Below are 14448 nucleotides of genomic sequence, written 5' to 3' on the forward strand. Positions count from 1 at the left end.
TTTCAGGTGTGATTACTTTTGTAATGTAGGGAAACACAGCAGCCAGTTTGTGCACAGTTTTTGGCAATGTTGATTGATGGATAAATGTTGGCCAGGACGCTGGAGCGAGGTCCCCTGCTCTTCTTCAAAGAGGTGCCATGGGATCTTTTCCACCTGATTGATAATTTTTCAGTGGCTATATGCGACCAATTTCAGAAGGATGTGATTTATTAATAAACCACTTTGTCTCACTCGGTAGCCTAAAATTAGGGTAGATCAGTATGAAAACAAAATACATTTTTCTTTAAGAGAACTTTAAAACTTGAAATAAATATTTGAGAAGATTTTGCGGCCCCGTCATGGTGGGACCCGCTGTGGGGGTGCAGCGGACCAGCCAAATGTCCATTGACTTTCAGCGGGAGTAGAAAATCCCAAAGGCGGGCGAGGCTGGAAAATCCCAACTGTTATTCGTCCATCTCTAATTTTCTTGCCTTCCTCTCCTGATGTTTTGCTGCCTCTTCCCAGGTTGTAGATCCAAAAGTTTATGGTGTATTTATGAAAGTCATTACTTGTCTAACAAAAATGTCAGGTTGTTCTTATGTAAACATCTAAGTCCATTACAATCTACTCCAGTCAAAGCCGTGCTAGGTCACAGACAAAGCTTGGGTCTGAAGGTTCTAGGGTGGCCTGTTCATGATAGAGGACCAAACATAATGACCCATATGGGGAGGTGGTGGCTTGGTGATATTGTCACTGGGCTAGTATTCCAGAGACTCAGGGTAATGCTCTGGAGACCCAGGATTGAATCCCACCATGGCAGATGGTGAAATTTGAGTTCAATAATAAATTGGAATTAAAAGCCTGATGAAGACCATGAAACCATTGCTGATTGTCATAAAAGCCCATCTGGTTCATGAATGTCCTTTAGGGAAGGAAATCTGCTATCCTTGCCTGGTCTGGCCTACATGTGACTCCAGACCCACAGCAATGTGGTTGACTCTTAAATGTCCTCTGAACAATTAGGGATGGGCAATAAATGCTGGCCTTGCCAGCAATGTCTGCATCCCATGAATGAATTTTAAAAAAAATAAGGAGGAGGGACCAGGGAAAATGCTGAGTCTTCACTGGGACCTGAGATAAGGTTGAGGCAGACATGCTTTGTTGGATCAGGTCTAACCCACCATCACATGTGAGAGCCGCCTGTAGATTTATGCCCTGGAAGCCCACAAAACCATTTGCAAGCTCGTTAATTTGAATTTGACTTTAAAGGGAGCCACTAGGGTCAACACTTTGTTTCTGGTGGAAGAAGATACAGAATAGTGTGTGTCCTCCTCCCACACCCTCTTCTCCCCATCCTCACCAGGTGTCCTGATAGGGACTCTCATCATACTACAGTAGTTGCTGCCCCATATGTGCTCCCAATGGTTCAGATAACCACTAATGGTTGGCAAGTGAAGGGACCTCTCCTTGAACCCTTGTCTTTGGGCAAGTTCAGCAGCTGAGGTCCCAGGTCGGGGCATCTCGGCACTGAAGCTGAGATATGCCACAACACAGATTTCCAAATCGATGGATTTCAGTTATCAGAGAAGTGGGGTAAAAGAATTAAAATGAAGAATGTTATATTTGAAGTAGCTATCACCTGCATTCTCTTCAACATATCTTGTCTTTCATTTCAGATAGAAAATGCACCACAGGCCCCATCGATCTGCTGTTTATCATTGACAGCTCTAGGAGTGTCCGCCCATTCGAGTTTGAGCTGATGAGGAATTTTGTGATTGACATGATCAATTTCTTGAACGTGGGGCCCAGTGCCGGCAGGGTCGCATTGATCCAATACTCCAGCCAGATTCAGAACATCTTCTCCTTCAAAACATTCCAGAAAAAAGCTGACATGATCAAGAGTATCAAGGAGGTGATCCCCCTGGCCCAGGGAACAATGACAGGCTTAGCCATCCAGTATGCCATGAACGTCGCTTTCACTGAGCAAGAGGGTGTCCGTCCCCTGGCACAGAAGATCCCAAGAGTTGCCATCATTGTAACAGACGGGAGGCCCCAGGACCGGGTCACTGAGGTGGCAGCGCGGGCTCGAGAGGCCGGTATCGAGATCTATGCCGTTGGCGTGCAGAGGGCAGAGATGTCTTCCCTCAGAGCCATGGCCTCCTTGCCTCATGAAGAACACGTCTTCCTGGTTGAGACCTTTGACCTGATTGATCAGTTTGCTAAGACCTTCCAGGACAAGTTGTGTTGTAAGTGCTAAAATAAAACGGTGAAAAGAGAGGCGTACTAATTCAGCATCAAACATTAACTGTTTCTCATCTTTACTTTTTGCCACAGTGAGAAAGGTACCCACCAGCCAAACCATCACATGTCACTTTACAATGGAAAATTAGGAGTTAATGTTATATGTGCCCTATCTGCAAGAACAATTCATCAAAACTCACTCCCACCACCGCCCCCAACTTTCCCCATAGTTTTGCAAATCGTTTCCCTTCAGGTGTTTATCCAATTCTCTTTTGAAAGCCACAATTGAATCTGCCTCCACCACACTCTCAGGCTGTGTTTTCCATATCCTATCCACTCACTGTGTAAAAAAAAAACCTCATGTTGCCATTGCTTCTTTTGCCATTTACCATAAATCACTGTCCTCTGGTTGATCGCCAGCTATATATTAACCTGCATGTGATGCATTCTTTCTGTATAAGACCCCCAGCTATATAATGCCCAGAATATATTACCCTATGGTCTGTCTAAGGACCATAGCTATCTGTTACCTTACAAGAAACATACGGACCTTCAAAATTTCCTATTTTCTGATTCTGCTATTACCCTAAGACAAAGTGAGCAATTAAATTTTGACTTGTGTGTTTTCCCTCCTAGCTGATGACATGTGCGCTGTTACGAATCATGGTTGTCAGCACATCTGCGTCACTACACCTGGATCCTTCCACTGTGCTTGCCGTGAGGGCTATGTGCTGAACCCAGACAAGAAGACATGCACAGGTATAGTTTGGGGTTATTTTATCTGCAGAGTTGTGACTTGTTATAAACTGCATCTTGAACTGTCAACGAGCTGGTTGCAAGTAACTGAAACTATAAAATATGGAAACATGCCAAGTATCCACACCATACTGAGATAGCCACAGCTGAGATGGGCTGATCATGGAGCCAGAATGCCTAACAGTCAATTAACAAAGTGAATCTTCTATGGGGGGCTTGAGTCTGGGATGTGCTATCATAGTGGTCAAAGGAAGCGCCACAAGGACGCTCTGAAGGTTTCACTTAGGAATTTAGATTTCAATTTTGAGTCCTGGGAGAAGATCATCCAGGATTGCTGCACCAAGCGCAACCAAATAGAAAATGGTGCAGCCTCCTTCGAAAGAAATCAAATATCAGAGACAGAGAGGAAATGCAAAGAGACAAAATCCTGAGCCAACAACTCGTACAAAACTCAATCATCCACGGTATCCTGTCTTATTTGCAGCAGAAACTTCTGGGTGCAGATCGGCCTTAGCAGTCACCTGCCTACCCTTCGTAACCTGACCAAACAACCCAGATGTTGAACATGGTCATCTTCACCTCCAAGGACGAATAAGAAGGATTTCAGATAGCATGCTGCTTTATCTAGCTGACAGAAAGTAGTTTTAGGTCAACAGCTACACTAGAAATAGCTGACAAAATTGTCTTTTTTAAATTCAAAATGTTGATTTAGCTCATGGATGAAGAAGTTGGGGAATAGCTTTTTCTTCATATGTTTATCATGTTGCAACCCATCCCCCTTCAGGACCAGTTGTTAACATTGGCAGTTTTATAACCAATTGATTAAGTTTGTTTGAACACACACTGTCCTCTGGGGTGGAATTAAAAGAAAACTTTTCTCTCTGTCCTTTTTTTCTTACTGAACATCAACATATTGCCACATCAATAAGTTATGTGTTTGTAATGCTGTGTGCTATAACCCTATCTCCTTTGGAAGTACAGCATGCTGTAGCTCTATTCATGGGTAGAATCAGCTTCTTCTCCAGGTGGCAGTTTGTACACTCTCTTGATATCTGACACTTGACTGATGCTGTAATCCTGAACTCCTATAGCTCCCACCTAGCTGCCTTGATTCATTAAGATCTTGTGGACCATTTTGTAGTCGCACAAGGAACCTGGGCAAAGTTGTTTCACAAACTGTTAACAACAGGGATGTGGGGAGCAGATGGTACAATCCTTTCACTTCTGGGGATCTGAGTTTCAACAGAGTCGAGATAGTTGAGAGGAGAATATGCAGATGTAATGAGGTCCTGTGACCAAGTTATTACAGCCCATCAGCAGGAAATTGGCATTCTCATGCAGGACCATCCTATGAGTGTAGAAGTTGCAAGTGTTTCAGTAAAGTAAAACCTTGCATTTATATAGTGCCTTTTTTTGAACACCTCAAAGCACCTTTATAGTCAATTAAGTACTTCTTGAAGTGTACTCGTTGTTGTAATGTAGAAAATGCAGCAGCCAATTTGCAAACAGCAACGTGATAATGATCAGATAATCCATTTTCGTGATGTTGATTGAGGTTCAAATATTGACCAAGGGACAACTCTCCATTGCTTTGAAATGGCAATGAGGGATCTTTTAAATTTGCCCTATCAGGCAGATGAGCTTTGGTTTAAGATCTCACCCACAAGACAGCACCTCTGACAGTGCAGCACTGGAGTGCCATGCTCCAATAGCCTGCTAACATTCAACCCCTAAGGTTCACCCCTCCATGGAAAAGGCCACTGGGGCGAGGTAGAGGCAGGCCTCAACAAGCCAAGGATCCATATCCCAGATGCTTGACCCTCAATAAAAAAAATTACAGCGGGAACTTGCTGGAAAAATTGGATGGTGGAAAAAAATTGAGAATCTCACTCAGAACCACAAGGATGGTCAGTGAGGCTTTATAAAACATCACATATAGGGAAATGCTGTTTCTAGAATTGGGTTGATGGGTTAAGGCTCAATATTAGGAGAGAGCTTTAATCTGCATCAGGTCTTATTGTATCTGGCCCGTCAATGCTTCATGTTGATACATGTTGATGATTTTTTTTTTTAAATCACAAAAGGGGAAAATAAAAAGAAAAGAAACGAATGTGTCAATAAAGACTTCTAGATTTTTCTGACCTGTGAGTGTGTGTTTCTTTATAGCCATCGACCTTTGTTCCCATGGAGACCATGACTGTCAGCAGATATGTATTAGCTCTCCAGGTTCATACCAGTGCAGTTGCCGGGAGGGCTTCAGACTGAACCAGGACAAGAAGACTTGCAGTGGTTAGTATTCCAACACTACTCATCATTAATACTGCGCATAATTATGTTCTAACCATGGCTATTAGGAAGAACAAGAAGGCGTTGGAGAGGGTGCAGAGGGGATTTACCTGAATAGAGCTAGGGTTAAGGTTTTTCAGTTGTCTGCAGTGACTGGAGAAACTGGAGTTGTTCTCCTTTGAGCAGACAAGTTTAAGGAGAGATTTAAAAGAAGTGTCCAAAGTAGAATGTAATGAAGGATTTCGATGGGGTAGATGGGGAGAAACTGTTTTCACTGGCAGGAGGCTCAGTAACCAGAGGACACAGATTTAAGACAATTGGCAAAAAGAAGCCAGGAGGAGATGAAAGTTTTTTTTTAAAACCTGTAAGTTATTGTGACCTGGAATGCAGTGCCTGAAAGCGCAATGGAAGCAAATTCTATTGTAATTTTCAAAAGGGAATCGGATCTCTTCTTTAAGAAGCTTTTTTTCAGTTGTTAATACAAAAGCAAAATACTGCGGATGCTGGAAATCTGAGAGAAACATAGAAAATGGTGGAAATACTCAGCAAGTCAGGCAGCATCAGTGGAGAGAGAAGCAGGAGTTAAGGTGCCCATTAACTCTTTCTCTCTCCACAGGTGCTGCCTGACTAGCTGAGCATTTCCAACATTTTCTGTTTTCATTTTTTCAGTTATGTTGGTCAAGACTTTGGGGAGAACTTCGATCTCTTCTTTGAAATAGTACCAGGGGATATTTGATGCCCACCTGAGAGGGCAGGTGGGGCTTTGGTTTAATGTCTCATTTGAAAGATGATGGCCAGGATCTTCCGGTCCCACCTGCCAGCAGGATTTACCAGTGCCACCAAAATCAATGGACTTGTGGCTGGCTTGCCACATCCACCACAGCGGGAAAACCCCACCTGATGTCTCCAGCAGTGCAGCACCCCCTCAGCACTGGCACTGGGAATGTCAGCCTGAATTATGTGCTCAAGCCCCTGGAGTAGGACTTGAACCCACAAACCTCTGATCCACGTGAGGAGGCTACTGACTGAGCCATGTTGTCGAATGAATGCTGATTTGTTCAAAACTAATATAAAATCAACAGAGAGATGAATTTGACATGAGTGTATTATGTACTTTCCCAATAACATTCGCAGTAACTGCAGCATTTCAAGGAGGATCATCCCTACCTTATCAAGGCTACTAGAAATAGTCAATGAAAGCAGCCTTATCCTGAAGCCCATTCCCTAGAATTAGAAAAAAAAAGTTTTAATAGTTGACCAATATCACTCAGAACCACAAGGATGAACAGTGAGGTTTGATAAAATGTCACATGCCCAACAAAGACAGGTCCTGTTTCTGAAGTTGGGCTAAGGCCCACTATTGGGATAGTATCTAGTCTTATTGTTTCTGGTCTGGAAATACTTCATGCTAATACTAGGAAAGTAGCAATTTTAAAAGAATCCTAAAAGGCAGGAGTGAGAAAAGGAATAAAGTAGCACAGCGCTAGAAACTTATAGATAGTTCTGACCTGTATGTGTTCCTCCGTAGCCATCGACCTTTGTTCCCATGGAGACCATGACTATGAGCAGATCTCCAGGTTCATAACAGTGCAGTTGCCAGGAGGGCTTCAGGCTGAACTAGGACAAGGAGGCGTTAGTATTCCAACACTATTCTTTATTAATACTGCACATACCTTAAAAACATAAGAAGTAGAAGCAGGAGTTGGCACATGGGCCCTCAAGCCTGCTCCCCCATTCAATAAGCTCCTGATTGACTTGGTACATCAACTCTATTTTCTTGCCCTATCTCCTAATCCCTTGAATCCCTTAGTACCCAAAAATCTATGAATAACCACTTTGAATATATTCAGTGACCAAGCATCCACAGGCCTCTTGAGTAGAGAATGCCAAAGTTTCCAAAAGTAACTATATTTTAATCATGACTACAAGCCTGAAGTGTGTTGTGTCTTCTTAATCTCTGTGATAGCTCCAAAGTGTAGAGTTCTAAATGTGTCAAGCCTCTTTTAACAACCCTGTAAGGAAAGGGTTAATCAGATTGTCCTGAGGTCTTGTTAATGTTACAATAATAAGATAGGTTTGCTTTATTTTATATGCATGCATGTAAAGTGGAAGAGGAAGGAAGTGCAGAGAAGTTAGGTTTCAACAACAGCAGCTTGCATTCATATAGCACTTTTAACATAACAAAGCATCCCAAACATTTATAAAGAGCAATATCGATAGAAACGCTTTTGACACTAAGCTACGGAAGGAGATATCAGGAAAGATGGACCTAAAAGCTTGGTCAAAGAGGCAGTTTTGAGGAACGTTATAAAGGAGGAGAGAGAGACTGAAAGATTTAGGGACGGAATTCCAGAGCTCAGTGTCTAGGCAGTTGAAAGCATGTGCACCTTTGGTGGAGTGAAGAAAATGGAGGATGTGGAATGGCCAGAATTGGAGGAGTGCAGATATGTGTTGACTTGCAGACAATCTTGGTTAAAGCAGGCTTGAAACACAGTTCTGGTCTCCGCAATGCTGAAAGCTTGTGGAGGCACCAGAGAAGGTGCAACAAAGGTTTACAAGGATGATAACAGACCTGAAAGGTTAGACCTATCAGGAAAGACTGAGCAGACTGGGGATCCCTTCTCCAAAAAAATGTTGAGGACTGAGGAGTGACATGACGGAGGTTTTTAAAAGTAGGAAAGGGTTTGATAGCATGGAAATATGGAAGAGGTTTCCACTTATTGGGAAACTCAAAATTAGGGGCCTTCAATAGAAGATAATCACTAATAAACCCAAGAAAGAATTTAGCCTAAACTACTTTACCCAGAGAGTGATTAGAATGTGGAAATTGCTACCACAGAGAGAAATTGTTGAGGCAAATAGCATAGATGCATTTAAGTGGAATCTAGATAAACATGAGGGAGAAAGAAATAGATGTATATGCTAATAGGATGAGATAAAATAGGGTGGGGGGAGGCTCATGCGAAGCATAAATATCCATATGGACCTGTTTCCATGCTGTAATATCTATGTACGTATAAGGATATGTACATCTATACAATACAAAATATGTGTACCTATATAATATAGGCACTTCGACCACTGAACTGTTGGATTAAGACTGATCTTAAAACAATAGTTTGTTTAGGCAATAAACCAAATTATAACTTTTAATTAATTGATGATATGTTCTGCAAAAGGGCAGAGTAATATCATTGTCCATTCTAAAGGAGAGACCTCAGGTGGTTGTAAATCCAGAAGAGGTTACAAAGAGAGTGAAATGGAGGGATTTGAAAACCTCATATCCATATAGGAGCTATACAGAAGCTTATACAGCATTGTTTTCAATGCCTTTCCTGTTAAAGAATATCTCCCTTGCCTCACCCCTGCATAAATCCTTTCAAGTTTATCAGATAGAATGAAGTTGCTGGAAGACAAACCAAAAGAGAGGATTGTTTTCACTTAGGGTCATTGGCCAGGATATTTCAGATGTTGGGGGTTTCTCGTCCTGCCATCCATTCCCCACCGACCCAGTCTGCCCCACAGCCATTTCACGCTCGAAAGAGCATCAATTGCCTGAAAGCAGGGCTTCCGCCCTTCACCCGGGAGGAAGTCCCACCTTAGAGAGCTGCCGGCCAATCAGGTAGGCTGGCAGCTCTCGAGTGCCTGCAGCAACATAAGCTGCAGTGAACAGAAGAGGAACTTCCTGAAGACATCGGAGTCTAAGTCCCGCAACAGAGCGGAAAGGTGAGTTTTCAGGATCTCAGGGCAGGGAAGGTAGGGAAGGCATTGGGAGGTTGGTAGTGGGTGATTGAGGTGTCAGGGGAGAGGCCGGTGGAGGTGGGGGTGGAGGGAGGTGGAGCAGCCACTGGACTTTAAGGGGGTGATGCCTGCAGTTAGAAGGGGGCTTCTGTTGGAGGTGCCCCCCCAACAACCTTGTCACCCGAGGTCTAAGATTGATCATTTTCGGGCTTCTCCCACAACTGGGAGATCCTCCCACCTGCCTAAAAATTGAGGCTGGGTGGGAAAGGCCCTTAAATGGCCAATATTGGTCACCACTTAAGGGCCTCAATGGGGGCAAGGGTGGGTGGCCCATCCGAGGCCTGGCCTGCCCCAACGTAAAATCGCTGAGAGGTTGGGGCAGGTGGGAGCCCAGCTGGAAGCCTATTCCCACCCCCCTGCCTAAAACCTGCCAACGGGGAGCATGAAATTCAGGCCACAGAATCATCAAGCACTGAAAGAGGCCATTCGACCAATCGAGTCCATACTGGCTCTCTGTAGAGTAATTCAGTCAATCCCACCCACCATCTCCATATAACCCTGCAAGTTTATTGCCCTCAAGTGCCTATCCAGTTTCATTTTGAAATCCCTCAAGGAAACCAGTAGGGACGCAAACTACAGATGAAGAAATGAAAGTGCCACTGTCCTTGCCCTCAGCACATGTTCTAACCTATCGATTTTTTATCCTTCTAGCCATCGACCTCTGTTCCCTGGGAGATCATGGCTGTGAACATATCTGTGTGAGCACCCCTGGGTCTTATCACTGCCGCTGTCGATCCGGGTACACCCTCAATCAAGACAAGAAGACGTGCTCCGGTTAGTATTCCTCACTCTACCCCTCATTAATTCTATTCTCACCCACAATTACTGCCCTTGTGAATTTGAAATTACTCAAAGTCAGAGGCGCCAAAGGTAATACTGACCTTACTGCTTATGAGTGCCAGTTGGCAAGAACTCTCCAGAGGTTATTACAGGCAAATTGGGCAAGTGGATCAACAATACCTATTTTCTGTGTTTTGTCTTGGAGTGGCCTTCAAGTCAATTCAACAGTTCCTGAATGTCACTCTCGTCATTTACAAGTTTTCACATTCTTTCAAATTGTTCTAAGCTACACAAACCTTTGTAACCTCTCGATTAAAGATGATGTCAATGTAAGGGCCTTGGTTTAACGCCTCATCTGAAAAGCAGCACCTACATCAGTGCAGCACTCCTCTCTGACCTGTAATACAGTGTCTTGTGCTCATGTCTCTGGAGTGGGATTTGAACCTACAGCCTTCACATTTAGAGTCAATAGTGTACAACAATGACAACCTGCATTTATATCGCACCTCTAATGCAATAAACCTCCCAAGACTTCACAGGAGTGTTATCATTAACATTTGACACTGAACCACATGAAGAGATTTAGAACCGGTGACCAAGGCCAGAATTTTTCTCTGAGTGGGCAGGCAGACAGGACCTCGGTTTTAACACTTAATCTGAAAGATTCCACTTCTGTCTGTGCGCCACTCCCTCAGTGCTGCACTGGGAGTGTCAGTCTTGATTTTGTGTCAAGTCTTCTAGAATAGGGCTTGAACCCACAGCCATCTCATACACTACACTGTCCTTTGAACTTTCAACTGTGCCTCCTTTGTGATAATGCCTGAACAAATGATGATCTTCCTTCCTAGCCATCAACCTCTGTGCCCTGGGAGATCATGGCTGTGAGCACATCTGCGTGAGCACCCCTGGGTCATATAAGTGCCGTTGTCGCCCTGGGTACAACCTCAATCAGGACAAGAAGACCTGCAATAGTGAGTATCGGACCGTGTATTTGTCTGTAATTGGTGTGATTTTTTCTCCTGCAATTTATTCTAGTTCTTGAGCTCAGCATGGGCCCTCTGGCTGCTGTTGATGTTCACTGACTGGACTCCACCCTCTCCTCTAGAGATGGATGACTCTTACCAGGACAAACTGTTTGATCTTTTACCCTTAGTGAGAGCTGATGAAGCCAGCATGAGTGTGGTAGATAGCCTAATATTCTCACCCTGCCATTTTCTTAAACCCACAGTATCACTAAATTGTTACAGTGCAGAATGAGGCAATTTGGCCCATTGTGTGTGCACCAATTCTCCAAATGAGCATTTCACCTAATGCCATTCCCCCACCCTCTCCTCGTAATCCTGCACATCCTTCCTTTTCAGATAACAGTCTAATTACCTTATGAATGCCTCGATTGAATCTGCCTCCACCACACTCTCAGGCAATACATTCCTGACCCTAACCACTCGCTGCATGAAGAAGTTTTTCCCCATGTCACTTTTGCTTCTTTGGCCAATTACTTTAAATGTGTGCCCTCTTGTTCTCAATCCTTTCAAGAGTGGGAACGGTTTCTCACTATCTACTCTGTCCAGAACCCTCACGAATACCTCTATCAAATCTCCTCTCAGCCTTCTCTTCTCCAAGTAAAACAGTCCCAATGTCTCCAATCTATCTTCAAAACCAAAGTTCCTCATCCCTGGAATCATTGTAAACTCCAATATATTATCCATATTTGGAGGCAGAAGGACTGTCCACTCCTCAAGGACTTCAACAACAATGGATTGCATCTAAATAGCACCTCTAACACCATAAATCATCCCTAATGCACTTGGAGTGATTATCAGCACAACAAACATAGATCCAAAAGCAGAGCTCAAGTTTCTTCATGAAGTTGTTTATTCGGGACCTCAGTCCTGAAAAAGTGCTCTCCATAGTTACTTGAACATCTAGTGACACCTTGCATAGACTTTGAATGTTCTTTCATCCAATTTCTTATTATCAGACCAGTTCATATTGATTCAGTAGAGCGGTATCATCCCAATCCCACATAGAAACCTGGGAACAGCTCTTTCACTGAGGGCATAGCTGATCCACGACTACACATCTTTAGTGCTTACTAAGCTGTTTGTAGCATTGAAGTTACAGAGTGTGGGGTCTTTCTCTGCAGTGGTGAACTATTGTTCGTTTGGGAACCACAGCTGCCAACATGAATGTGTAAACATTCTCAATGGATACTACTGCACATGCCAGGATGGATTTGAACTGCAAGATGATGGGAAAACGTGTAAAGGTAAACAGAAGCAATGGAGTAAATCCATAGCAATAATGGTTATGAAAGTCATTTCAAATTTGTAGTTCCTCTCTGACTTTGTTTAGATCATTTTTTAACCCGCCCATTTGTCGCTAACTCTGAGCTGATTCAGCCCATCAGCGTTAGACCTTATATATATGAAGTGTACAGCCTGAAGGAAGATGTAAAGAAACTTTAATTTATATAGCGGCTTGCAAGATATCCCAAAGCACTTCACATTTAATGCAATACTGTTGAAATGTAGTCACCGTTGTAATGGAGGGAAATGCAGCTACCATTTTGTGAACAGCAAGATTCCATAGGCAGATAGTCTGTTTTCTGATTGAGGGATAAATATTGGCCAGGGCATCAGGGAGAACGCCCCTAGTTCTTCTTTGAAATAGTGTCATGGGATCTTTTATGGCCAGCTGAGTGAACAGTCGGAGCTTCAGTTTAATATCCCATCTGAAAGATGGCATCTTTGACAATGCAGCACTCCTCAATACTGCACTGGATGTGTCGGCTCACATAAAATGCTCTCAGAGTGCCACTTGATCCCAGAACTTCAGCCTTAGTGGTGAGAGTGCTGTCACTTTGCCAAGTGGCTAAACTTGTTAATAATGTAGTTTTTTTTATTCATTCACAGAATGTGGGCACCACTGGCTAGGCTAGCATTTATAGCCCAGCCCTAATTGCCCTTGAGAAGGTGGTGCTGAGCTGCCTTCTTAAACCCTAGGTCCCTATGGTATAGTACCCCCACAGTGCTGTTAGAAAGGGTGTTCCAGGATTTTGTCCCAGTAACAGTGAAGGAATGTCAATATATTTCCAAGTCAGGATGGTGTGTGGTTTAGAAGGGAAATTCCAGGTGGTGGCGTTCCCATGCGTCTGCAGCCCTTGTTTTTTGAGATGATAATGGTCATGGATTTGGAAGGTGCTGTCTAAGGAGCCTTAGTGAGTTGCGGCAGTGCATCTTGTAGGTGACACACACTGCTGCCACTGTGCACGATGGTGGAGGCAGTGAATGTTTGTGGATGTGGTGCCAATCAAGTGGGCTGCTTTGGTCCTGGATTGTGTCGTGCGTCTTGAGTGTTGTTGGAGCTGCACTCATCCAGGCAAGTGGAGAAAATTCCATCACATTCCTGATCTGTGCCTGTAGATGGTGGACAGGCTTTGGGGAGTCAGGAGGTGAGCTACTCGCCGAAGGATTCCTAACCTCTGACCTGCTCTTGTAGCCACAGTATTTATATGGCTAGTCCAGTTCAGTTTCTGGTCAATGTTAAGCCCCCAGAGTGTTGATAGTGGGGGATTCAGTGATAGTAATGTCATTGAATGTCAAGGGGTGATGATTAGATTCTCACTTGTTGAAGATGGTCATTGCCTGACACTTGTGTGGCGTGAATGTTACTTGCCACTTGTCAGCCCAAGCCTGGGTATTGTCCAGGTCTTGCTGAATTTGGACATGGACTGCTTCAGTATCTGAGGAGTTGCGAATGGTGGTGAACATTGTGCAATCATCAGCAAATATCTCCACTTCTGATCTTATGATGGAAAGAAGGTCATTGATGAAACAACTGAAAATGGTTGGGCTTAGGATGCTACCGTGAGGAACTCCTGCAGTGATGTCCTGGAACTGAGATGATTGACTTCTAATAACCTCAACCATCTTCCTTTGTGCTAGGTATGACTCCAAACAGCAGAGAGTTTTCCCACTGATTCCCATTGACTCCAGTTTTGCTGGGGCTCCTTGATGCCACACTCAGTCAAATGCTACCTTGATGTCAATGGCAGTCACTCTTACCTCACCTTGGGAGTTCAGCTCTTTTGTCTATGTTTGAACCAAGGCTGTAATGAGTTCAGGAGCTGAGTGGCCCTGGCAGAACCCAAACTGGGGGTCAGTGAGAGGGTTATTGCTAAGCAAGTGCCGCTTGATAGCACTGTTGATGACCCCTGTCATCACTTTACTGATGATGGAGAGTAGACTGATGGGTGGTAATTGGTCAGGCTGGATTTGTCCTGCTTTTTGTGTACAGGACATACCTGGGCAATTTCCATATAGCCAGTTTGATACCAGTGTTGTAGCTGTACTGGAACAGCTTGGCTAAGGGCACTGCAAGTTCTGGAGCAGTACTATTGCCAGAATATTGTCAGGGCCCATAGCCTTTTCAGTATCCAGTGCCTTCAGTACTGGAGTGAATCGAATTGGCTGAAAACTGTGATGCTAAGGACCTCTGGAGGAGGCCGAGATGGATAATCCACCTGGCCCTTCTGGCTGAAGATTGTAGCAAATGTTTCAGCCTTATCCTTTGCACTGATGAGCTGGGCTCCTCCATCATTGA

The 14448-nt window shown here is 43.9% G+C and overlaps 1 protein-coding gene across 1 annotated transcript in view; it reads left to right on the forward strand.

Annotated features, from left to right (window-relative positions):
- The window catches only part of matn4 (matrilin 4), a 72512-nt gene that overhangs the window by 43296 nt on the left and 14768 nt on the right, over nucleotides 1-14448 (forward strand). Inside the window, exons 3-8 of the mRNA XM_041204654.1 lie at nucleotides 1656-2225; nucleotides 2857-2979; nucleotides 5143-5265; nucleotides 9715-9837; nucleotides 10692-10814; nucleotides 11990-12112. Of these exons, the coding sequence (XP_041060588.1) occupies nucleotides 1656-2225; nucleotides 2857-2979; nucleotides 5143-5265; nucleotides 9715-9837; nucleotides 10692-10814; nucleotides 11990-12112 (1185 nt within the window). The remainder of the gene's footprint in view (nucleotides 1-1655; nucleotides 2226-2856; nucleotides 2980-5142; nucleotides 5266-9714; nucleotides 9838-10691; nucleotides 10815-11989; nucleotides 12113-14448) is intronic.

The sequence above is a fragment of the Carcharodon carcharias genome, chromosome 14 (genome assembly GCF_017639515.1).
Source record: "Carcharodon carcharias isolate sCarCar2 chromosome 14, sCarCar2.pri, whole genome shotgun sequence".
NCBI classification, from domain to species: Eukaryota; Metazoa; Chordata; class Chondrichthyes; order Lamniformes; family Lamnidae; genus Carcharodon; species Carcharodon carcharias.